Here is a 27133-nt window from a genome sequence, read left to right as displayed (position 1 = left end):
ACAGACTTTTTCCCCCTCAGGTTTCTCCTCAATTTGAGGATGACAATGAGAATCTCCTAGTCATTGTAGGCAAACAGTAAAGCACCGAGTTTAAGAATCAGGATTTGACGTAAAATAGACTGGATTCTGATCCTCACTAATCTCTAAGCTCCAACTTCCTCATTTGCAAAGTGGGATGTTGTCTTATTAGTCAGGCTATAGGAAGGAAGACATGGTACTCAAACAGGTAGCTGAAAAGTTTAATAAAAGCATTATTTGCAAAGGCATGAACAAGTTACAGGAAACTAGCAAGGACTGCAGGGTACTTGGGATCCAGCAACAGCAGAGAGCCATCACCGCCCCTGTGTATGAAGGGGCAAGAGGAGGGAGTAATTATAGCAAGAAATTAGCTGCAACAACAGCAGTAGGAGAGGGCCACCCAACAGGAACTGTGGCTTTCAGCAGAGGAACCCAGCACCACCTCTAATCCACAGCCTAGGGAAGGAGAGAGTGCAAAGCAAATAAACACCCTAACTTATCTCCCCAAAGCCAGAGGGCAAGGGAGCCTACATGGCTGCCATAATAGTCTGCTTCCCAGGGTACTGAGCATGATGGATCAACACACAGCCCCATGTCCCTCACAAAGCTGTTGTGAGCCAATCCTCTCCTAATCACTTATTTGATGTCTCTATCAGTGGTAAATGCCGTAAGGGCAGGAAGGATCCACGTAATTCACCACCAGGCCACAGCACAGCTCAGTCACTGGCACAGGGTAAGTCACTCTTACTCGCTCTCATTATGATACTATTTAAAATAATACCATTGTTGAGGTACGACTGGGTGGCTGTACAACACAGGAAATAAGTAGAGGGCTTATCCCTTTAAAATACAGACCTGGCTCTCCATCCTTGTTCTATTAGCTTGAGAGGTGTGTGATGCTCCAAGAACACCCATCTCAGAATACTGGCTCAGATATAGATCGGTTTAAATCCCATTAAAGCCATAAATCTTTTCTAATGCTACTGAATTTCCCCAATTTGATTATATGAATATAGTTAATTCCATTTGGTAGATAATAGAAGCTTAAATGTTTCAACCCAACATGAGTATGTCTACTCTTAATTTCTGCTAAAGCCATTATACAAAGGTCACTTGGAATCTCTATACATTTCAGGAACTGTGCAGTAACTAAGGAGACTTCTCAGTCAAGAGAAAAGAAACAAAGCAAAACCAATCAACAATGAAACAACTGGTTTTCTCAAACCTCTCTAGTAACTACAGTGCATGCTAAGCAGACTAGTGCCCACTTGTGCAAATACCACACCTGCTGTAGCTGTTCAGATAATGCAACATCAATACAAGGAAGGTAAGATGTAATAACAGGTCCAGGAAGAAAGCAATTCCCTCTCCCAACTTACAGATGTTTACCAAATTAACTTTCATATCGCTTAAAAGTTAAAACCTCACATAGCAACCCCTAAAAATATAGGAATATTTATTAAAAAATTTAAACATCATAGAATTATACAGAGTAACTAGTGAGTTCTCCTTCCTGCTAACACCCAACTAAGTCCTACTCTCATCCCCATTAGAAACCCCCATTAACAGTTTGGTGCAATTCCTATAAGATTGTTTCCTAAATTTTTACACATATATATGTTATGTTAAAATATCAATGGATCATTGAATACATGTTTTTCTGTAAATAATTTTCACTTAATAGATGGATATATTCCCATGTCAGTCCATAGAGAGCTACCTTGTTCTTTTTAAAAGCTGCACAGTATTCCTAATACAAATAGTTTTTAGTTTATTTAAGCCACTCCCCAATTGCCAGGTACTTAGGTTAATTTCCATTTTTCTACTCACTTCACTTATTTTCATTAATTCTTCACAATATACACAGCTCATCTTCTTTTCCCCATTTACAATGAACCCATTTTTTTTTTAATACAGATTTGCTGACTCCTACTGAAGTTAATTTTCTATTAAATCAGTGCCATGGTGTAGTGCTGGCTAAATAGTTTATGTGGTTTTTAATTGGCTATACATTCTGATTTCTACAATTAAGAGGTGGGGTCTGTGTTCCATCCCCTTGAATCTGGGCAGGCAGGCTCGCAATGGCTTTGACCAATAAAGGGAGGCAGAAGTGATGCTGTCGACTTCCAACTCTGGGTTATACAAGTCCACGCAGTTTCCTCTCCATCTCATGGAACCCTCCCTCTTGGAAGCCAGCCACCATGCTGGGAGCAGCTCAAGCCACTCCCAGGGGAGTCTACCTGTAGGTGCTGAGTCCAGCCTTGGAGTCATCCCAGTCCAGGTACCATAGATGTGAAGGAAGAAACTTCCAGATGGTTCTGGCCCCCAGAAGGTTGAGACTTTCACTGAAGCTCATTGATTGGTCTAGTAAATGGAGCTGAGACAAGACATCCCCACTGTTCCCTGTCTGAATTCCCAGCTCAGAGAATCTCTAAGTATAATAAGATGGTGGTGGTTTTATTCTACAAAGTTTTGGGGTGATTTGTTATTGAGCACTATATAAATATGTCAGTGTACGTAGGTCTGCCTGCCCAACGCAGGTGGGTGACCCTTCTCTCATCCCAAATCTTATTATTCTATTACTGCTTGCTATAAAGACAAGTGCGAAGACAGTGAGGTCTGGACTAGGACCTTGAATTACTCTTTTAATCACTGTAACTCTCCTGTCCTCACATATAAACTAGAGAAAGTTACTCTCTCTTCCTAGAGCGATGCTGTGAAAGAACTAAAAAATGTGTTAAAAACGCTATACAATCAAAATTGTGGTGGGGGCAGGGGGAGGGAGGGAGGGAGGGAGGGAGGGAGGGAGGGAGGGAGAGAGAGAGAGAGAGAGAGACTGTTCATTCAGCTGGAGCAAAGATATTCAGATGCAAATCCCCAGTAAACTTGGGGTTTAAGATTTAGTCAGGATCTCTGGACTTCCGGAGAGCATAAGAACTCATTTAATTCAATTCTCCCACAAAGACTTTTACAGATTGGTATTCTTCTAGTTTAAAAAAATTATGAATAGCACAAATTTACTTTAACACCCTTCAGCAGAAATGTTAACTGATTTTAATATCACATCAAATAACATAATTCTCATTTTAACAAATAAAAAATAAACACAGATACAGAAGCGGAATAAAAACTAGAAAGAAAAATGCCTAAATGCTCTCACAATGGCTGTATTTGGGTAATGAGATTAAAGATTATTTTGCCTTTTTCTTTGTGTTTCAGGTTTTCTTGCTAGGATAATTTATTACTTCTATAATTTTTTAAAGTCAGTTGGATTAATAAGCCATGTAAAGACAGTCTGTACTTGTAGATTGATAGCCAAATCCCACTCCTGACACAGAACAGCGGGTGGCCTGGGCTCTGTACCTTTCTTTGTGTCACCAGTTTGAAATGCTTTACTCACTTCCCACAGTGTCCAGTACCACCTCCCACTCCTACTGCCTTCCCTGGTACCAGTGGAGCTGCAGGAACAATGGTTTCAGGATAACACGTGAAGCACCAACTACACTTCACGTCGCCCAATACCCCAGGAGAGCCTCCCATGCTAGGAGAGCATGTGCCTGGCTGCCCGTCCTCCCTGCAGAGCTGAGCACCTGGGAAGTTATGGCAAAGCCCTTCTGAGGGGCTGTTCTCCTGTGCGACTCTCTCTGCTCAATCCAAACTCAGGGAGCCGGCAAAGAGCTCAGAGTCTACTACAGCCCCACCTGCTGCCTTTCTGGATCGGGCCTGCCCCTCCAGTGCGGATTCAGGGGGTGCAGCCATCTGTCTCGGGCTGTCCTGTTAAATTGCTTCTTACAGCATCAGGTAAGAGGCTGCAAGCCTTGGTCCTCCTTCTGGCTGATAGCCTGTAAGGCTACAGATGGGCTCAGGCAATCACATCTCTTGCACAGAAAGGTCTGTGGGCAGCCCCTCGACAACAGATTACCAAAAACCTTAGGCTGCCCCCGCTCAGAGTGTTCTGTCATCTTCCTGGACCTATCTGCCAGTTCTTCTTTAACTGTCAAGAGTTGGTGCTTATTAGAGCCTCACTACTCAAAGTGTGGTCTGCAGACCAGCCATGAGGGCATCACCTGGGAGCTTGTCAGATTGCAGAATCTCAGGCCCAGCCCGGCCCGCCTGAATCCCCATCCTCAGATGATGCACATACACAGGGAAGTGTGAGAAGTGTTGAGCTAGAGAACCCTCATTTCCCTGGTGGCGCAGTGGTTGAGAGTCCGCCTGCCGATGCAGGGGACACGGGTTCGTGTCCCGGTCCGGGAAGATCCCACATGCCGTGGAGCGGCTGGGCCCGTGAGCCATGGCCGCTGAGCCTGCACGTCCGGAGCCTGTGCTCCGCAACGGGAGATGCCACAAGAGTGAGAGGCCCGCGTACCGCAAAAACAAAAACCAAACAAACAAAACCCTCCTAAAACGTAATGTTACACTAGTCATGGTATAAATTTTGGAAAAAAAAAATGGTTTTAAATGGTGGGAAAAAAGCATTTCCAGCAGAAAGACCTCATTATTCATGAACTCGTGAAAGGGGTGGCGGGGAGAGCTCAGCTCACTTTATTTCAGAGCCAAATCTGGGAGCATGAAAGTGAGGCTATTTCGTTTAAATCACTACCTATCATCACAAACACTAATTGGGCCAGTAAATGGTATTAACAAAAGCTTAAGTTGGAGCTTGGCCAGAACAAAACACAGCAACGCAAAAAGAAACATCCATAAAACAGTTCTGTTTCTTTACTTATGGTAATGATTCTCAACGGGGGACATCTGGCAACGTCTGGAGACATTTGGGGTTGTCACAAGTGACTGGGAACACTCCTGGCGTACAGTGTGTCGGGGATGCCACTAAACGTCCTACAATGCACAGAACAGCTCCCCACAACCAAGCATTATCCAGTCAAAAATGTTGGAAGTCCTGAGGCTGAGAAACCCTGACCTATCGAATTATCTACAGTGTCGTTTCCTCTTCCCTCTCAGTGCCCCCATCACCTACTGTTCACCCCACCAAGAAACCCACTCTCCAGTCAAAGGCCTGTACTCCCCTCACTCAGTGGTTTTCCACCCCTGCCTCCAACAGGAACGGGCCTGAGTGTGTGACAGCCAGGGACGAGGAGCCGGGCCCTGTGCCTGTGCCCTGCTCATCACCCATGCAGTGCAGGCCTGAGATCACCTATTATAAAATCACAGGCTGTGAGAGCGGGAAGGGGCTTAGTGATCTTCTGGTCCAGCTCCTCGGTGTATTAAAGGGGCTGCATCCCAGACGAGTCAGCACACAGTCTGGTTCCTTTATAACACAGAGGAAAAGGAGCCAGGACTCACAAGGAATGCAAAGAAAAGAAACAATGGCACGGACCCCAGCATTTGAAGCACCCAAGCTACTGCTGAATGGCAGGGCTCTATTTTTAGCTCAACTTTCCTGAAAAGAAGCCCTGCTTCCCCTTTTCTAGAATGCCCCGGCATCCTCTCCAACAGTTTTGTCTTCCCCTCTCCTCCAAAGGTTGCTGTGAAGACTGTCTAGGAAAGTGAAGTTCATTTCACAGAACAGAGAAAGAGCCATCCTACTGGGCAGGGGACCATACGTCTCCGTGTGCCCAGAAATGGCCCAGCTGACATGGTTGCCTTGGCATAATTACTAGAATTCCTCTTCTCCCATAAAGGTATCTAGGTTTGGATGATGAATTATACTGTAACCTTTCTTCTGGGCATGCTATTCCCAGGGAGAACAAAGCTCCAGGCCTGGCACGCTTCTGCAGAGCACACAGTAAGCCACAGACCTGAAAGTTAAGCTCATGTGCAATTATGCCTAATTTGGCCCTTGCTGGTGATGCGCCAGCTGACCGAAATTCTGTCCACTGGAAATGACTGGAAGCCGATGAAGGGAAACTCAGAACTGGGCACACACCCTCTCATCTTGTGACTCGAGGGTCTCAACAGTGAGGTTATTGGCACAGACCATGGGAAAACCTGCTCTCAATCTGACCCATGAAGTGAGTTACACAACAACTTCCAATTCAAATTCATGCCATCCTCCAACTCCTGACACCAGCACACGTGAAAAAGTCCTATTTCCATGTGGCACACAAGCACTGACCCACAAGGTCTAAATGGCTGGATGAAGCCCATAGGCTTGGGAAAAGGGGAGCAGAAAAGCCAGGCCAGCAAGCTGATTCACTGGCGATTCATTTCATCACACCAACAGTTTCTACACCAGACGATATTATCCCAAATCAGCAAAGTCCAGATGGGGAAGAACTTCTTATCTCACAAACAGAAGCAGTAATATGAAAATGAACCTGGGTGAGGTCCCCCCCATTTTTAATGATTACAGGTCTAAGAGAAATGAAAACTACAGAGTAGGAAACATAGTTCTACTTAAAACTACTGTTCACAACAATGTGATGTAACTCCTTCCAGTCCTTTCCCCCACAGGAGTTAAGTTCTAAATTCACCACGGTGTATCCTGCTTCCTCACTTTATTTTATAAGCACTTCTCCACATCATTCAAAACTAGTTTAAGTTTTCTGTGGTCCTCCAATGGCAACATTAACAGCTGTCTGCTATTCAGACTTCAAAAGTTTATGTGAAACAGAAGGTAGTAAATAAAGAGGATGGAGAAGAAAAAGGAAACTGAAGCAATAAAATTTTAATGAAGGATCCATCTCTCAAAATAGTCTTGGTCACCAGGGTTATGAGTTTCAAACCTCTCCTTGAATTCTGCTGGAATCAGTCAAGAGGCTTGCCCTGAGCTAGTACAAGCTCCAGATGGATCAAATACAGGGGAAGAAATAGCAAGGCAGGCATGGGCTTGGAGTCACTGCAGATGAGAAGGAATGCTCAGGAAGAAGAAGCAAAAATGGTCCAACTGTCGGTGCCTCTTCCATGTCTAAGAATCCTTGCCTTCATGGCTGTCAAGACACTCCATCCGCTTTGCTCTCCTTCCCTCTAATCAGTCCTGCATGCATGGGATTGAGGCATATCAATCCCGGGCTTCAGTTCACACTATCTCCTCTTCTGGAATGCTCCTTTCTCCACCCACTGAGCACGCTCTACATGCCAGGTTACTGTGCTAAGTGCTTTACATTTGCATCCCATTTCGTTCTCATGATGCCATCAGATAGGTACCACTACTTCATCCCTTCATTCTGCAGGAGAGGAAACCAGAGCTGAATGGTAGTAAGTGACAGAACCAGGGCTCTGAGACACTATGCCATCTCCCCCATCAGAAGGTCAGCTCTCTGAGAGCAGAGACCAGCCCAAGGGGCTCATGTGTCAATTGACCACTTCACTTACATCTCACTTTCTTCCTAAAAGTATTTGAGCAGGTTAACAAAGATCGATATGTGGGGGGCGGGGGGGGGAATGTATAAATACAAAGAAATGAAATTAGGTAAAGGAAACATAAAAGCAGACAAGAACAATGAAGGCAGAGGGATATAAATACTCCAAAAACAATGTGTAAGCCCTTCACAAAGTCTACAGAGAAGCTCCAAATTTGTACTTCTGACCTTTTATCAGTCAGAGCAAAAAACAGAAAGTGGATATTTGTAAACTTGTCATGGATTTATCGCAGAAAGTCCTGTTGCCAAAAAATTATGCTGGGAAACAATGTATGTTTCAGCCACCCAGCCTGATCAAAGGACTTCTAAACGAGCCTATTTTCTGCTTAACTGTTGGCTAAACCTGCATGTACCACAAAGTGAACTTGACAGAAACATCTCTAAGAAGAACCACACACCTCCCAGTTCTCTTATTCAGAATGCACTGAATAGATTTTAAGTCACTGAGAGAGGATTTAAATTACCATTATGTGGTGCTTGCTCCTAAATAGTGCTGTGATTACTGCTGTCTTTCTCTCACCAGGTAGTGCCCACCCAGGCATCACCACCTTCTGATGCTTCCAAATCCTTTCTTTGATCTCTGCTGCTTCTACACTTTTCCTTCTTTCATCTGTTTTCGTGATGATATCTCAGCTTTGGTGATGACCAAGCATGGACTTGACAGCAGGCACTGGCCAACCTCACTAACTCACTGCCTCTCCCTGGCCATACGCATCACTGTTTTTTTGTTTGTTTACTTTTCTGTTTGCTTTGTTTTGTTTTGGCCATTCCATGCCTGTGGGATCTTAGTTCCCCGACCAGGGACTGAACCTGGTACCACAGCAGTGAATCCTAACCATTAAGACCGCCAGGGAATTCCCTACACATCCCTGTTCGTGACTAGCTAAAAGTAACTGTGCTAAAAAATTCAGATGTCTGAAATTCTTCCTTTGCCCAAATTTAATGGCTCTACTGCATTGCACAGTATCCCCCCCAAATTCATGTCTGCCCAGAATCTCACAACGTGAACTTATTTTGAAATGGGGTCTTTGCAGATGCAATAAATCAAAATGAAGTCACAATAGATTAGGGTGGCCCCTAACCCAATGACTTATAAGAAGAAAAAACACCCAGGGATAACACCATGTGATCATGGAGGCAGATAGTGGACTGATACACCTAAAAGCCAAGGAACTAAGGACTATCAGCAACAAGCATAAGCTAGGAAGAGGCAGGGACAGACCTCCCAGCAGAGCCTTCAGAGAGAGTGTAACCCAGCCAACACCTTGATTTTGGACTTCTAGCCTAGAGAATGTGAGAGAATAAATGTCTCTTATATTAAGCCACACAGTTTGTTTTAATTTGTTACAAAAGGAAACTAGTACAATGGCTAAAATTCTTTACCCAGAAGACATAGTACCAAGTACACAAAACTGACTTTTTAACTTGTATCCAACAGGTACAACAGGCACAATGTCTGTAGTCACACTGCCTGGGTTCAAATCCTAATGCTGCCACTTACTAGCTGTGGGCCCTTGGGCAGTTACTTAACCTCTCTGTACCTCAGTTTTCCCACCTATAAAATGGGGATAATATTACCAACCTCAGAAAGTTGTCATAAGGATTAAACCGGGTGATTCATATAAAGTGCTCAGGGCCGCGCCTGGCACCTATAAGCACTATATATTTGTTATTATCATCATCATCAGAGGTTAAACTGACAGAAAAAGGTAGAAACCAGTCCCTTCTTCTTAGAATTGTGTACACAGTGCCTACCTCTCGTGGTCCTGTCCCCTCATAGCAGGCACGAAAAACCATGGGATGTCTCTCCCAGGGCTGTGCACAGCAACCAGAGACCAGGGTTAAGGTCAGGATCCTCCAGTGAAATAGGATTGTCCCAGTTTCAATACTTCCAGGCTATTCTGCAGAGCCTAACCCTAACCCTTGTGTTAAATAATCCTAGGAACTCCACAAGTGATACTCAGCACGCATTCCAAGCTAATCATTAAGAGGCAACAACCTGGTTACACGGGACTGGACTGCTGATCTTGTAATGGTCATTTCCAACCAGGGAGCCGGAGGATGACCAGCCTTCCAAAACAGCAGGCTGTCTAGTCCTGGCTCCACCTAAGCCAGGGACAATGAAGCCAGAATCCTCCAAACACACTTTCTTCCTCTGGACTCCATGGCCCCAGCAGTGTATAAAAATGACCAACACTCACGCTTAGGAAATGGCTTCCCCTTACTTTCAGTCCACAGTTGTTCTAGAGCCCTTGCTCTCCCTGCCACCTTCTGCTCTGGGTAAACGTCACCATGTTAGAAGCCTCTGTCTGCCAGCCACAAGACAGCCAAATGGAGACACCAAGTCTAGTACAACTCAATAACTCATTTAAAAAATATCAGCATTCCAAATAATACTTCCAAGGATGATTGGAATTATGTAACTAGCATCATTGAAATTGATGAGAGATATATCAGTAGCTTGCACTGAGTGCCTTCTCGGTACTAGACACAGCATTTTTACGTAGATTAATTCATTCAGTTCTAACTACTATTATTATCCCCAGTTTACAGTTGAACAGCATGAATCACGGAAGTTATGATTTTGCCCCAGGTCACACAGCTAATACAGATGATCCTTGAACATGGGAGTCAGAGGCATTGACCCTCTGCAGTCAAAAATCCATATGTAACTTACAGGAGGTCCCTCCGTATCCATGGAGTCAACCAACCGAGGATAATGTAGTACTGTAATATTTACTACTGAAGAACATACAAGTGGACCTGAGAAGTTCAAACACATGTTTTCAAGGGTTAACTGAATTTGGAGGACCCAGCTTAACAAATGAAAACAATACTCTATTTTTAAAATTCTCTATACCCGGGACTTCCCTGGTGGCGCAGTGGTTAAGAATCTGCCTGTCAATGCAGGGGACATGGGTTTAAGCCCTGGTCTGGGAAGATCCCACATGCCACGGAGCAACTAAGCCCATGTGCCACAACTACTGAGCCTGCGCTCTAGAGACCACGAGCCACAACTACCGAGCCCACGTGCCACAACTACTGAAGCCTGTGTGCCTAGAGCCCGTGCTCCACAACAAGAGAAGCCACCGCAATGAGAAGCCCATGCATCACAACGAAGAGTAGATCCAGCTCACCACAACTAGAGAAAGCCTGCGTACAGCAACGAAGACCCAAATGTAGCCAAAAGTAAACAAATAAAATAAATAAATTTATATATTAAAAAAAAATCCTAGGGCTTCCCTGGTGGCGCAGTGGCTGAGAGTCTGCCTGCCGATGCAGGGGACACAGGTTCGTGCTCCGGTCCGGGAGGATCCCACATGCCGTGGAGCGGCTGCGCCAGTGAGCCATGGCCGCTGGGCCTGCGCGTCCGGAGCCTGTGCTCCGCAATGGGAGAGGCCACGGAAGTGAGAGGCCCTAGTACTGCAAAAAAAAAAAAAAAAAAAAAAAAAAAAAAAAAAATCCTATACACCCCAGAGAGGCAACCAGATTCCTCCCTTTGAACTACTTACAGAGTCCAAAGGCAACCTCTTGTCTTTGGAGTAATACTATTTAAATTATCAACCAAAATCTAAACTCTTTTTTTTTTTTTTTTTTTTTTTGTGGTACGCGGGCCTCTCACTGTCGTGGCCTCTCCCATTGCGGAGCGCAGGCTCCGGATGCGCAGGCTCAGCGGCCATGGCTCACGGGCCCAGCCGCTCTGCGGCATGTGGGATCTTCCCGGACCGGGGCACGAACCCATGTCCCTGCATCGGCAGGCGGATTCTCAACCACTGCACCACCAGGGAAGCCCTAAACTCTCTTAAAGGTTATGCATAATGTAAATGAAATGCTACATGCTAACCCTTGTCCTCCACCCCACCTGGGGTTGCAAAGAAGTAAATCTTGCCACATCTAGACATTGGTCTTTATCCCCTATGAAGAAGAGATGGATCCACACATGCCCCTGGGGTGGTAATCTGAACAGGAGCCCAGAGGCCTGCATTCTGAGTTCTCCCTTAAACTCAAAATATTTTACTCTTCTGAGGCTTCAGTTCATTTAATTGAAAAGGGAGAGATGTGGGGCAATTCCCTCCAAATTAAACATAGAATTACCATACAATCGAGCAATCCCATTTCTGGGTATACATGCAAAAGAAGTAAACTTTTGTTCATAGGTATATACTTGTACACCTATGTTCAGAGCAATATTATTCGCAAGAGCCAAAAGGGAAACTACCCAGGCTGTCCATCAACAGACGAATAAACAAAATATGGTATATATGTACAAGAGAATATTATTCAGCCTTAAAATGGAAGGAAATTCTAATACATGGTACAACTTGGATGAATCTTGAGGACACTGAGCTAAGTGAAACAAGCCAGTCACAAAAGGACAAATACTGTATGACTCCACTCATATGATATATCTAGGGTAGTCAAATCAGAGAAAGACAGAGAAAGAAGGGTGGGTTGCAGGCAATAGGAGGAGGGGGGAAAGGGGAGTTATTGTTGAATGGATACAGTGTCAGCTTGAGAAGATGAAAAAGTTCTGGAGATGGATGGTGGTGATGGTTGCACAAAAATGTGAACACACTTAACGCTACTGCACTTACACTTAAGAATGGTTAAGGGCTTCCCTGGTGGTGCAGTGGCTGAGAGTCCGCCTGCCGATGCAGGGGACACGGGTTCGTGCCCCGGTCCGGGAAGACCCAAATGCCACCGAGCGGCTGGGCCCGTGAGCCATGGCCGCTGAGCCTGCGCATCCGGAGCCTGTGCTCCGCAACGGGAGAGGCCACAGCAGTGAGAGGCCCGCGTACCGCAAAAAAAAAAAAGAATGGTTAAAATGGTAAACTTTATGTTCTGTACTTCACGACAAACACATGTGCACACAGAGAAAGGGGTTTTAATTAATTCCATGAATTTCAAACCTTGGCTGCACATTGGAATCTCCTATGGAGATTTTAAAAAATATCTATTCATCACTGGTAGTAACACATTGGACATGGTGGACTTCTGATGTCATGCAATGGGAGGAAACGTTGTCACTCATGAGGCTTTCTTGCCAGGAAATGCACCTGGGCTTCTTAGGGGATTCAGTGTCATTGAATTAAAAGGGAGTGGAAGCACTGTTCCAGCCTGGGCAAGACTGAAGGGGGCATAACAGCCAAAAGCAATGTGAGAAACCTGACTGGACGCTGGATCGAAAAAAATGGCTATAAAGTACAGTTGAGGAAAATCTTAGTGTAAAATTTGAAAGTGGATGGTAGACTTGAACGCATGGTACCAGTTGAGGAAAATCTTAGTGTAAAATTTTAAAGTGGATGGTAGACTTGAACGCATGGTACCAGTGGTATGGAAGATGGGGCTGTGGAGGAGAATATCCTTGTTGTTGGCCTGTGAGATGCGTGAATTATTTAGGGCTAAGCTGTCAGAGTCTCTGCAGATACAACGGTGCAGCAGGATGTTAACAGTGGGTGAAGCTAAGTGAAAGGCATGGACATTCAAAGTATCGTTCTTTGTGGTTTTGAGGGCTCAAAAAATTTTTAAGTAAAAAAAAAAATCAAAATAAAAATGTTTATACCAGAGCTCTACCCTAAAACAAATAAACAGAACATCTGGGGGCTGGGAACCAGGGAATCAGTGTTTTCTTTGTGAAGCTCCCCTGGAGATTATAATGGGCAGTCAGGTTGACAACTAGGAATTAAAAGAGCTCTAAACCAAGATGTGATATTACAGGGTGTATAACAGTCAAAGATGTGCAATTAACCTAAGAGGGTGGCCCATTGTTGATACCCAGCAGCCCTGGGAAATTTCTTCAGTCTCAAATGATCCTAGCTGCCCTACCTTCCACCCTTCCCTTACTTTCCTTAAAAATAAACAACAACATTTCAACTTTGTAAAGAAATGAGCTCTATCAACAAACTAGGAAACAAGTGGCTCCCAAGCTTTATTCCCCCACCCCGCCTCGCCCCGCATTATAGATTTCCCATGTCTCATAAAATAGTTTCCCTTTAAGAAACATTCTCCTATAGCAGAGGTCTCAAAGACACTCTTGAAATGCCTTTTCAACTTTGAGGCACTTACTATTCCCTTATGTTTTCACTATTTACACTGCCTAGTAAGACAAATGTTCAGATAGATAAGGAAGAATCTGGCCAAAGATTATACACTAGGATTTAGAAAATTTATATCTCAAACATATGGCTACCCAAAGCAAAAATTTTGCTTTTCAAACTGGAGAAGGAAGAGGGGAAAAAAAGCCTCATTTCAAACATGGGTCCAAAAACAGCCTATGTCATACAACTGAAGTGGCACTGCCTTGGAGGTAGGCGATGGAGTGATGAGCCCTTTTCAACACTAATAAGACGACCTGAAAGAGGTATTCACGTAAGCAGCTAAATTACCCCACACCACCCATATATAACACTTGAACAGTTTTCAGAGCAATCTCCTGTACCTCACACCCCTTTTGAGGTAAACATAAACCCACTTCTCCAATGTGTAGATGGAAGCTCAGAGAAGCCATACCCCATGCCATACAGTAAGTGGCACCTCCACCTAAGCCCTCAGATGCTAGACACTGCCCTTGCCGTAACAGTGCCCCATGACTCTCATCCCTCCAGGGTGACAACACTTCCATTCCAGCTACCTCAGTTTTACAACATAATGCAGGGGACAATGGCAGCTTCCAAGGGGAAGGCTCAACTTGCTCTGTCTGTGCACTGTTCACAAATGTTTTCTTCCCAGTTTGAGTGGTGAAAGTAGCAAATGCCATCTCCAGCTGAGGGACACTCCGAAGCTTCTTATCCATTTTATGTAAGGCTCTGCTCACACTTTACCCGAAGGCATTTAGTCTGCACGCCCCGGGTAACTTCCATCATACACACAGCATCGAGCACCTCTTGTTGAATAAAAAAATAATGAGTGGCTACCTCGGTGAGGCTCTTGAGAGTTGTCCTGAGTCAGGAGAATAATTCCCTTCTTTTATGTCAACCACCTTTATTTCACTGTGAACACTATTTCTTGATTCATTGCCTTTTACAAGTCGGCTTCCCACACACTTTCCCTTCGCAAATTTTAAAAACTTTGATTAGCTACTGCCCACCTGGGATTTTTGCCTATCACCACTCCCTACTTCACCCTGCTTATCCTTATGGTTTTCATCCAACCTCTCATCATCTCGATCCCAACTACAGCAGCTTAACAACTAGAGCATCCTGGACCTCTCAACACTTTAGCCTTTCAATCTCTGTCTCTCACGCAAGCACGTGCGCATGTACACACACACACACACACACACACACACACACACACACACACACACACACACCCTAGAAAATTAGATCTCCACTGAATCCTTCCCATAATAACAGATCTGTTTTTCAGACTCTAATTTTTTCAAGGCAAAGTTCATAGCTAACAATAACTTTGTATCTCAAGTAGCAAAGGGTAACTGTTCTAACTTTTCTAAATATAAAAACATTTTTGAAGCAACTGACAAAGGATTAATCTCCAAAATTTACAACTTCTCACACAGCTCAATATCAAAAAAACAAACAACCCAATCCAAAAATGGGCAGAAGACCTAAATAGACATTTCTCCAAAGAAGATATACAGATTGCCAACAAACACATGAAAGAATGCTCAACATCATTAATCATTAGAGAAATGCAAATCAAAACTACAATGAGATATCATCTCACACTGGTCAGAATGGCCATCATCAAAAACTCTAGAAACAATAAATGCTGGAGAGGGTGTGGAGAAAAGGGAACCCTCTTGCACTGTTGGTGGGAATGTAAATTGATACAGCCACTATGGAGAACAGTATGGAGGTTCCTTAAAAAACTAAAAATAGAACTACCATACGATGCAGCAATCCCACTACTGGGCATATATCCTAAGAAAACCATAATACAAAAAGAGTCATGTACCAAAATGTTCACTGCAGCTCTATTTATGATAGCCAGGACATGGAAGCAACCTAAGTGTCCATCAACAGATGAATGGATAAAGAAGATGTGGCACATATATACAATGGAATATTACTCAGCCATAAAAAGAAAAGAAATTGAGTTATTTGTAGTGAGGTGGATGGACCTAGAGTCTGTCATACGAAGTGAAGTAAGTCAAGTCAGAAAGGGAAAAACAAATACCGTATGCTAACACACATAGATGGAATTAAAAAAAAAATTTCTGAAGAACCTAGGGGCTAGACGGGAATAAAGACAGACCTACTAGAGAAGGGACCTGAGGATACGGGGAGGGGGAAGGGTAAGCTGGGATGAAGTGAGAGAGTGGCATGGACATATATACACTACCAAATGTAAAATAGATAGCTAGTGGGAAGCAGCCGCATAGCACAGGGAGATCAGCTCGGTGCTTTGTGACCACCTAGAGGGGTGGGATAGGGAGGGTGGGAGGGAGACGCAAGAGGCAGGAGGTGTGGGGATATATGTATATGTATAGCTGATTCACTTTGTTATACAGCAAAAACTAACACACCATTGTAAAGCAATTATACTCCAATAAAGATGTTTTAAAAAATAACTAAAGAATGTATTATGCACATAAAATTAATTGTCTTTTTTCTTTGTCTGAAAAAAAACAAAACAAAAACATTTTTACAGTAGAAAATTTGGAGAAAACACACTTTTTTTTAAAGTTCACCCATTATCTCATTACCTAGAAAGAACTAATGCTGACATGTTTAATGACTTATATGCCAGACACTGGGGATACAGTGACCAAAAGACACAGTTGTGACCCTCATGGATTTTATTGCTGTTCTATTTTATCCATGTTATTCTCAGAGTCATCAATGTAGTACAATTGTTAATAAATTTATCTTTATTATTTATTTATTTTTGGCTGTGTTGGGTCTGCTGCTATGCATGGGCTTTCTCTAGTTGTGGTGAGCGGGGGGGCTACTCTTCATTGTGGTGCACGGGCTTCTAGTTGGGGTGGCTTCACTTGTTGCAGAGCACGGGCTCTAGGCACCCGGGCTTCAGTAGTTGTGGCACGTGGGCTCAGGAGTTGTGGCTTGCAAGCTCTAGAGCACAGGCTCAGTAGTTGTGGCGCGTGGGCCTAGCTGCTCCGCGGCATGAGGGATCTTCCTGGACCAGGGCTCGAACCCTTGTCCCCGGCATTGGCAGGCAGATTCTTAACCACTGCACCACCAGGGAAGTCCCAATGTAGTAAAATATTTGTTTTTTAAAAATTAATTTATTTTTGGCTGCATTGGGTCTTCGTTGCTGCACGCAGGCTTTCTCTAGTTGTGGTGAGCGGGGGCTACTCTTCATTGTGGTGTGTGGGCTTCTCATTGCAGTGGCTTCTCTTGTTACGGAGCACGGGCTCTAGGCGCACAGGCTTCAGTAGTTGTGGCACATGGGCTCAGTAGTTGTGGCTCATGGGCTCTAGAGAACAGGCTCTGTAGTTGTGGTGCACGGGCTTAGTTGCTCCACGGCACAGGGGATCTTCCCAGACCAGGGATCAAACCCATGTCCCCTGCATTGGCAGGCAGATTCTTAACCACTGTGCCAACCAGGGAAGTCCCAATGTAGTACAATATTTTTCAAAACACATTTACTTTATTTTTTTGAAAGGTAATACGTGGTAAAAACAATTCAAATAATATTCTCACCCTTGCCCTCAGTCTCTCTCCCCAAAGGTAACCTCTAAAAAGATGTTTGCATAACCTTCTAGAGATATTCATTAGTACATAGGTTAAGTCTATCTACCCTATTTGGTTGCTGGATTTTGTCTGTCCTACTCAACAGATCAAAGGTACACATTTTCAGAGATTTCAAAACTACTACACAGAAGCACATTATAAGTTCCATTTCTTTCTCAGAGTTCACCTAATCAAATGTGCAAAGTTAACAACCAGAGTCTACTTTGAAGAATAATACGTAAGCACAATCCTCCAAGCTGTTGGCCAATTCAAACTGACAACGGCATATATTCTACTGCAGAACTGAGGAGGAAAGCTCTGAAACTGTCCCCAGAATCAGTGCCAAAGCAAGGAAAGGACTCATGTGTCCCTGGTTCTCATGGACAGATATCTGTATCTTTATACATTCTCTTTATTTTTTTTATATTTTAAATTTTATGACTTTAAATATTACAACTCAATCTTTAAAAAAACAAAACTGAGGGAGGGAGGGGGAAGAGGCCTAAAAAAAGCATAAAGGAAATAAAAATGGACAAGGATTAAGGCAGTATGGTATAGATTTCAGGTAATTTTAAGCACCGGATAATTTTAATCTACATAGAAGGCCTCATTCTTTTTAAATGAATATTTTTTCCTTTGGAAAATGAAAATCATTAGTAGAAACAGAATGAAAGTGAGAGCCTATTTGTGTTAGCTATGTAACGACCATTTCTCAGAAAACCTTCCTAAGAGTGCCATCTGAGCAAGGCTCTGGATTTGATACGGGGGGAGCAGAGTTTAGGGAGTGGTGAGTGAATGGAGAACTCATATTCCGTGAGGCTGATGATGTGACTGACATCTTGCCGGGCCCCTTACCCCAACCCTGTGAAGCCTGCCTGGTCAGCCCAGGGCTGAGGCAAAGACTGTGGAAGCGACCGACGTACCCAGGGACCCAGGTAGGAACCAGCCAAGTCTGGCTGATCCCAATGCTCCCTTCTGGGGGAGATGAGGAGTAGAAGGGTCCATAGGAAACATTTGTATGAAACTTGCTGGAACAAACAAAAGCCTGGTAGAAGAAAGGGGGAAGAGCAGAATGAATGAGTAATCTGAACGTGGGGACACAAGAAGCAGCCAAGATTCTCTACATCCAATGGCTCCAATACCCCAACCATTCCTCTAACTTGAGCTTCACTGGCCCATGAACCTAAAGTTTCACTATCTTGCTAGAGGCAGTAAGGTCTGAGGGAGGTCAAACGAACCCAGCACACTTCCTCCTCCTCTTGCTCAACCCCCTTCTAAATCCCCACACTACTAGGTTGACCAGAAGGTTGGAGGACCGTCTCATCGAAGCCAAACCCCACAATCTGAATTAGCCATGAAGATTAACACTTATTTCAAGCAGCTCCTTCCTATCTCGATAGTGTCATGAACCCTTGGGCTTTCAAACCATCTGCAGCAGCTATGATCAACTTAACCCTGAAACGAGACAACAGGTTGCTTAGTAACTGCAGAATAATTCCTCACTCAGGTATGCTAGAGACAATTCCGCAACCATTATTATTATTATTAATTTATTATTATTATTATTATTTGCGGTACGCGGGCCTCTCACTGCTGTGGCCTCTCCCGTTGCGGAGCACAGGCTCCGGACGCACAGGCTCAGCGGCCATGGCTCACGTGCCCAGCCGCTCCGCAGCATGTGGGATCTTCCTGGACCGGGGCACGAACCCGTGTCCCCTGCTTCGGCAGGCGGACTCTCAACCACTGCGCCACCAGGGAAGCCCCCGCAACCACTTTTAAGATGATAAAACAATGCAGCGCAGAAATCCAACCCACCATCCAACTTTATTTGTTAATAGCAAAAGAACACGTTAGTTGGTTTTTTTTTTTTTAAGTATACATGAACAAGAATTTGATCTCCACCCAAACTGATAGACTGACTCCACTTCCATATAGATAACTATTTTCCTATTGAGTATATACGTTCAAGAAAGCATGGGATGTTTATGTCAATTATATCTCAATTTAAAAAACCAACAAAACATATACGGGGCCAAGATTTTAAATCCACTTTCTGTTAAAGTGAGAAGAGGGCAAGGAGGTGGAGAGACAGGCAAGGGGCAGCAGAGATGAGGGCAATACTACTGCCACCCCTCCCCCACCAGTCAAGTGCCAGCACTATGGAGACACATTCTGAATGTGCATTGAATCATTTAACCCTCTGAGCATGCACTTTCCCATCTGCACTTTAGAGGGGAGGAAACGGAGGCACAGAGAAATTAAAATAACTTGCCTAGGTTCCACAGAGGGTGAAAGCAAATTTAACTCAACATTAAATATTTGCCTGGCAGTCAAACTCTTCAGATTATCTTTAAAACAGATAATAGAAACAAGTTCCTCATTCAGACCAACAGTGCAGTGCTGACACTTTAAGCAAAATCTGTCACAACAGCAAATCCTGACTGTCTTCTAGGTACCAGGGTTCCACTGAACCTAAGCATTACTTATGTATTTCAAACATCTGTTGCTTCAATCACATGCAAATCAAGTCCATTTATATGAAGATGACTAAGGATCTGCCTTAACATTATGTAAGACTGAGTTCATATTGGCAATAAAATGAGAAGTGAGCCAAAATTATCAGGAACTAATCTGCCTTCATGTGCAAAAAATGATATAAAAATGGCTTTCTTTAGAGATTCAGGAGTAATGGAAAAAGCAGAACAATTAAAAGTCCTCTTTGGAGATCCTAAGCAAAAAAAATCAGAGGAATGTCCTCCTATCTTTAATCAATAGAAAAATAAACAGATCAGTAGTTTTCTGTAATGTGGGCATAACCTAGGTACACTAATTCCTATCAAATAGTATCTCTGCTAACATACTCAACTGCTCTCAAAGTTGTAAATGAATGAAGAACACTTTAAGTTGTCCTGGATAAAAATAATGGAGGGAAGAGACAACTTTCAACCCTTACTGTCCAGGCCCCGCCCTGCAAGGATTAAAGTCCAGAATGGCCAGAATTGGGACCTTCCTTATTCCACAAACAGGTTCCCCAGCTCACTCAGCCTTCCCAATGGCTCCAAAGAGCACCACCTCCCCCTAGAGATCCTTGGGAAGTTGATGTCACTTAATCCCTAGTTAGTGGAGATTTGGCACTTTAACTTCTAAATCACATTTGTTTCCCAGAAGGGAGAAAAGCAATCTTAATGCCATACCAAAACAGAGCCTATAAAATAAACACAAACCTGTACAGAAATCAATGCCGGGGTTTGTATGCCATGCATGTGTGTGCTCAAATCAAACACACAAGGCATACTGTAAATAAAGCATTTGGTAATGTGCTCACGTGTTTTAACTTACATGACAAAAACTTGCAGGCACTGTGGAGAGGGTAATCTGTGTATTAGGAATGCTTTTTCACCCTTGCACTAGAGCAGTGCATCAGAAGCCCTTGTAGGGCTCCTCCCACCGACCTCTGACTCAGGATGTCTGGGTGGGGCAGGGAATTTGCCTTTCCACCAGGTTCCCAGGTGATGCTCTACAGCCCTTGCTGCTCCAGGAACTGCTCCAGGAAAGCCACTGCACTGACTGGAGAAACAGCTGTCAGTGCCTTTCGGCACCTTGGAAAGAAGGGCTGTGCACAACCCATGATTGTAAAGTTAAGGGAGAGTCCAGTGAGCGTGTAGTCAAATCTGAGGACCTGCTAATGAACTGGAAACTCGGCATTAGCCACTTTCAACCAAACTCAGATGTTCTCCTGTGACTGCCCTAAATCTCCAGTGAAGTTTGAGAAGTCAAAATTGCCATTAAGTAATGGAGAGTATGAGGAAAAAAAGAGGGAGAAGAAACCATACCCCCTAGATAATTTCGTTGTCAAGATCCTTGCCCTACTGTAACTACACCTTTTTTTTTTTTTTTTTTAAACCTGTTTTTAGAGAATTTACATTCTGAAATGGTTTGGAGTTAGCTGTTTGTCTCCCTGGCTGGAGTCTGTTAGGCTCCGGTGAGGGTCCAGACCTACCTCTCTTTGTATTCGTCGGATGCCACCAGTTCCAGAAGCATCATCATGATTTACTTCTAGACTATCCCAAGTGGAACCATCTGACCAATCTGGCAGTAAAAATAATTCCCCAACCTAGAAACATGGTGAAGGGGCCTCTGAGCAACGAGAGAGAGGGCACTCTCCGATGCACACATCCCCAAACCTCACCCACCTTCCTGCTCTTTCCAACCCCATGCATTCCAAGCACACCCACCCTTCCCACTTCATCAGGTCACTTGCCAATAAAATCTAGTGAAAAGTTAAAAAAAAAAAAAAAAAGACCTCTCAAAGAGCGAGATACTTCAGTGAGAGACTAGATTAAGCTACCCTTAGGACAGTTCTGCCTTTTGTTGCCTACAAATGCAGGATTCCATGATAAATTCCCCTCTGGCTACACGTCCCTTCCACAGCACCTATCCACACCTCCTAAGCATCATCCGCACCAAAATACCCATGCAACAAATACATGGGAACGCCTTTCAGTTTTCCCTGACCTCCCTCCAGGTCGTGGTCACAACCTTCATGAAGCCTTCCCATTTCCCCACCCAAATCCGTCACTCTCGTGTCTTCACTTCCACAGAACTTGGAAGTACACTAGTAAAAGTACAGGCATTACTCTTCATCTTCCAGATTCTCTTATAAGCTGTAAAGCTGTAACCACCTCAGTCATTTTTCCTTCATCCGCAATGTGCTGTACATGTTAGGTGCTCAATTGATTGACGTCACTACAATGTGTTTAGCACTATGTGCCAGGAACCACACCAGCCACTGTCACAGGAATGGAAAACACCATCCTTCAAGGTATAAGAGAAAACCCCAAGTCTACTCAGGCAGTTAATGGCCAAGTCAGGATTTAAACTTGGATCTATTCAACACCAAAGCTTTTGCCACTTCACTGATGCCATTCTGCCTTTCAAGGGAGAAAAACGAAATGGAACACTAAAGTGAAAAAGCCTCGGCTCCCTGGTCAGTCAAACCACTGCAAACTTCTGCTTGATTTCTCATCAACCCTAGACTTTAAGGCATGGCCAGTATATGTAATAAAGTGTGTTTTACAAATTATCCTATTTGGAATCATTGGAGCATGCAGCTGTATTATGGAAAAGCCTTTCTTTCATTTCGGTGCCTCACAATGAAATGGGATGTCTCTACATACACACAGAATGTTTTAATGAAGCCTAGATGTACTCTATAAAAAGCCCATGTATTCTTTGATACTTTTCCTTACAGGAAAAAAGCAAAATAAACTCGAGAGAATACCACCCATCTTCTTTTAAAAGAGCAAACTATCCAAATGGCTACAGGTTTCTGCAGTTTGATAAAATCAGGACAAACACCTGAAACAGAAAGGAGGGCTGAAGCCCCCTTTGATGAGTCAAGAGAGGCAAATGGCAACAGCCAGTGAGAAAAGGCTTCAGGGTCTGACAGCACTGGCTTCCAAACTCCCTCTGTCACCAGCTAGCTGTGTGGTTTTGAGACAGTATCAGGGGTTTCAGCTTCGGGAAAACCCCTGGCCCTCTCAGAGGTCATAATAAGCAGGTGATAACAACAGCACATGAAACACACAAGCACCTGGTAAATGCATCAACTTAAATTCCACACCCCATGCTTAAGTGCCTAACCTGTAGGACTTACCTGACTCAGATCATAAGTTGAGTGGCCTTTGTTTCTCTTTTGATTACCATGAAGACTTGGTAAGCATTAGATCTGCCTGTATAATAGCCTTTTAAATAAAATGAGCTGCTGAAAAGCTTATGGAGTGGGAAGGTGAGGGGCAAAGGCAAACCAACGGTTTCCTAGAGGAAAAAAAGGGGGTTTGCTAACACCTTAAACAACACTAAACTCTCCAACAAACTGGATATTACAAGCTCCAACTCTCCCAAACAAGTCATTTGGGCTAAGGGCATGTGTAATTAAAGTTAAAAGCATACTAAAATAACACTTTAGCTGGTGACCTGAAAGAACCTTTTGAAAAGCTCAACCAAAACATTAGTGCATGTAGGAGGGACTTGACTTTTTGTCTATTACAGACAGCACTGCAGGGCAACACTGCATATAACCCTCTGCCTTCAAAGGAAAGCACTGATAGACCGTTAGAGCCAAGCTGCCCTAAACACAGATGTATTCAATCCTGTTTTACAGGATTGTTTTACAGGATACACCTGAGTTTAACAGTTCAGAACTTAAATTTCTAGTACTTGGAAAGGGATAGGAGGCTTAGTTGTGTTGACCACCGAAACACACCAGTTACCAGGTGATTCAGAAATCTCACCATGCAGACCAAGAGCATCAGCCAGAACCTTCCCCTGCAACACACACATAAACACACCCATGCTGGGCTTATGCTACACTTTTAAAGAGAAGCAAATAATGAAACACATCATTTACAGCGTTTCTCATGAAAGGAAAGAAGTTTTGCAGAGGGTAGAAAACCACAATTCCTGCCGCAGACATATTGATTACTGACCCACAGGAGCCACTTAAATGCTGACTGGATCATCAGTGATGAGTGAAATCATCTAAGTCTAGTCACAAAGCCCCTCTTTGCTATCGCTGGTCTTTTTAACTCTCAAGTAACTGGAACAAAACTTTTGGCAGATCATGGTAGCAACATGTTTTCAGAACTCCTTTGGCAAATACATCACAGTTTGTTACAACAGCACAAAAATGATTTTGCAAATCATACCTACACATAACTTTCAATTAAATTTAGTTTTGATTGTAGAAAGATACTCTGGTTGTAATATAATATTCTACTCACGTCTAAATTAGTATAGCAGCTTCACCCTCTTCCTTTCTCCATATCTTCTCTGCAGAAGTACATTAGTGAGCTAATATTTCATCTTTGTTCTACAGTAACATCTCACAAAATAACTTCCAACAAGATGGCACATCACCTATTACACAAGACTCGTGAGAAAAGTTGGACGAGAATTTCCAAAAAAAGTGGCTTGGCTATGTGCCTATGTGCAATGCTCTTCATGCTTGTAGGATGTGAATCTCCTAGACTGCCCCTTCTAAGAGCGCTCTAAAACTACAGGTGCATTCAATGAAAACCAAGCGCCATCACAGACGCTCATGCAGGGAAACAGATGGAAATGCCACATGAATGCACTGCATGCACTGCAAGTTTGCCCAGCACACTGAACTAGAGAGGGACGACACACCAAACAGATCATGGTTTAAAATGTGATATCAAAACACATTTTAAAATTCATACTCGCCTAGTTTCTACACATTGTGGCCATCTTATAATTTGACACAGTGAAGCTACCGTACGTTCTGGGAGCCTGACACATAAAGGACTTTCACCTATCTGAAGGGGGTTGACACCAGTCTGTATGAGCACATCCCACCGCAAGGAACTCTGTCTGCTCTCTGTGTGGTTAGGCAAAGTGCAAACTAAGGCTGCAAAGGGCAGGGCCGGGTTAAGTGTTAAATGCATTTCCCTAGAGTACAGGGGCTGCAGCTGACTCCTCAGGCTGCCTCCTCACTGGCTGACACAGAAAAGGTCACCTGGGAAAACTAACTTCTCATCTCTGATGCTCCATTCCAAGACTGGCGGGGAGGAAAGGGAGGGTGAGCACGTTGACTACTCCCCTTTATTAGGCAAGCCTGTGGCCCTCACAACCAGCCAGAACCACAAAACATGCAGCAGGGTTCACCATCTTAACCCAAACCTGGTACCCTTGCCACCAAGGCCAGCCTGGGCAAAAGATTAACCTGTGATCCACCACAGGGATAACTGACAGGGCCGATCCTGTTGAGATAGCTTGCCAACTTTCTGTTTGTTTTAAAGGAAATACTTCCTGACACATGTTTGGTAAAGACTCTGAACTCTGCACATGAAGCCATGTGGTTGGTTCTAATCTGGCTCTATCCACTCAAGATCCGCCAAAGCAACCTCTTTCCGAGGGCAGACCCTGGCTGGGTAATCAAAACTATCTCGTTCAAGTCACGAGGCTCCAACCGGATCCCGGGGAGCCCAGAGCCGCGTCCTGTCCCGGCTGCAATCCTCCCGCGCGCCGCACGGGGGGGATGGGGGAGGTGCCCCTTTCAGCTGCAGCAGGAAAGGACTCCCACCTGTGGGGCCCAAACTGGCTCTTGAGGCCCAGGTGAAGCCCGAGGGAGCGGGGTAGGAGGAGACGCCACCCCTTCCAGGAAAGCCGACATTGCTACTAGCAGAATGCGCAGGCACACTACTTGCGGAGCCCACCTGCAGCCACAGCAAACAAACTTTCCTCCCTTTCTGAGTTGGAAGAAAAGGGTCCCTTACGCCACCCCCTGGCCCGAGCCGGCAACGTCCAGGAGCTCCGAGGGCTCCTCACCTGATACCCTTTAACACCCAACTTGGTTGTGTCCCAGGGCGCAGACCCAGCTCTGCCTCGCGCCACGGTGGGGTGTGCGGGGTAGAGGATTGGGGTGCCAGCTGGGGATTAGGAATCTGTGGGGAGAGCGGGAGGACGCCGCTCACTAGCCTTTTCAACTCCAGCTCCCAACTTTGCCAGCCACCCAGCCGCTGCCCTCCGGTTCCTCCGCGGCGCGCACCCGGCTCCCTCGGTTTCTCCAACCTTCCCTTAGGGAGAGAGCTCCCCAAGGCCGGCGGAACCCAGCGCCCCCGGCACACTTACAGCCGTAGCGAGGTCTCTGCCGGGACGGCTGCTCCTCGTGGGGCATCCTGCGCGGTTCCGGGGGCCCGCACGCGGCGCGCCCCCCGCGGCTCCCCTCGCTGGCCAGGCTCTCCGCTCCGCGCCCAGCCGGCGCGCTCGTATCCGGCCTCTCGCGGCCCTCCCCTGGCCGCCCCGAGATGGGCGCCCCGCTCGCTCGGTGATCCCTCGTCAGCGCCCGCTGCCGCCGCCGCGCGCTGACACCGGAGCAAAAGTGAACTCTCCTTCCTCGCTCGCTCCGGGCCGCCGCCGCCGCGTCCCGGGCAGGTTTCCTTTCTCCTACAGCCCGGCCCCGTTATCCACCGCGGTGAGAGCGCGCCGCGGCGCAGCGACCTCTACCGCGCGCGAGGCGCAGCGCCCGGCAGCCTGGACCCGCCCCTGTTCGACCCCGCGGCTGGAGGAAGGGGCTGCGCGGGCCCTGGGTCGGGATCCCCTGTCACTGGGGCCCGCGGCCGCCCCGCCTGCTTTTTCACTTGTGGAGCATTTAGAGGGTGGAAGTGAACCTCTGCGGAGAAGAGCAAGAAAAACCGCAGAAGACACAGCCAACCCCAGCCGTCCAGGGTGTTGCTCAGTTACAGAAGGACAAACAGCGCGGTTCCTTTTCCTCTGGGGAGATTGCGCCTTGACTTTTTTTTTTTCCTTTTTCCCCTCGAACATTGCTACTGTGACTCCTTGTCTACAAAATACAGGGTTCCCCTTTCATGACCAGAAACTGAGAGTGTGTTTGCTGTAGGGACAAGATAAACACTCGCAGAGCAACCACTCAAAACACAACTGCGAGCCATCCTCGAATCACCTTGGGTCCGCTCCCCACCCCCAAGTACAGAACTGTCGCCCAGCCCAGCTGGGGTCGCACACCGCAAAAACCTTTTCCGGCTTAGCTTTTAAGGAAATTAAAGTACATGTGGCAGTTTTTAAAGATTTCGGTGTGGGGGGGTTGTTTTGTTTTCATGCAGTCACCTGGAGCTATTTTTCTCTTTGTGCCTCAGAGTGATAAGATCTGGAGGAATGTGGACTCTTCTAAACCCGTGTCCTCACCTGCTTGTCAAATATGGAATGTGTGGGTTGCTAAATAAAATAATTGGCTGGCTAAATAAAAAAATTCGAGTTAGATGATTTCGTTGGAGAAAAGGTGGCATAGTGACACTAACCATTTTGTAGTCTGCAAAGATAGAGGGTGGCCAGCTGGTTTCCATTTCACGTGGGAGCTGCAGTCCTTCTCAAACTTGTTGAAACTCAGATTCTGGGGGCCCACCCTCAGAGTTTCCAGTTCAGTTGGGTCTGGACTGGGGCTCATGAATCTGCATTTCTAACAAGTTCCCCTGTAATGTTAGAAAATAAGCACGAGGCCTCTCCGCTGGACTCAGGGAAGTGTCTTCCGATGGGAGAGCAAGGAGGTTCTATCCCACTCCTCTGGTTGGAATGGGCTGAGTGGGGCTTTTCTCC

The 27133-nt window shown here is 45.1% G+C and overlaps 1 protein-coding gene across 1 annotated transcript in view; it reads right to left on the bottom strand.

Moving 5' to 3' along the window:
* Positions 1–25974, bottom strand: part of IQGAP2 (IQ motif containing GTPase activating protein 2) — a 297690-nt gene extending 271716 nt beyond the window's left edge. Inside the window, exon 1 of the mRNA XM_059061419.2 lies at positions 25652–25974. Within this exon, the coding sequence (XP_058917402.1) occupies positions 25652–25697 (46 nt within the window). The 5' untranslated portion in view covers positions 25698–25974. The remainder of the gene's footprint in view (positions 1–25651) is intronic.
* Between the last annotated feature and the right edge of the window lie 1159 nt (positions 25975–27133).

Source organism: Kogia breviceps, chromosome 4, assembly GCF_026419965.1.
Source record: "Kogia breviceps isolate mKogBre1 chromosome 4, mKogBre1 haplotype 1, whole genome shotgun sequence".
NCBI lineage: Eukaryota > Metazoa > Chordata > Mammalia > Artiodactyla > Physeteridae > Kogia > Kogia breviceps.
Note: the sequence above shows the minus strand (reverse complement) of the source record. Positions and strands in the feature narration are given on the sequence as shown.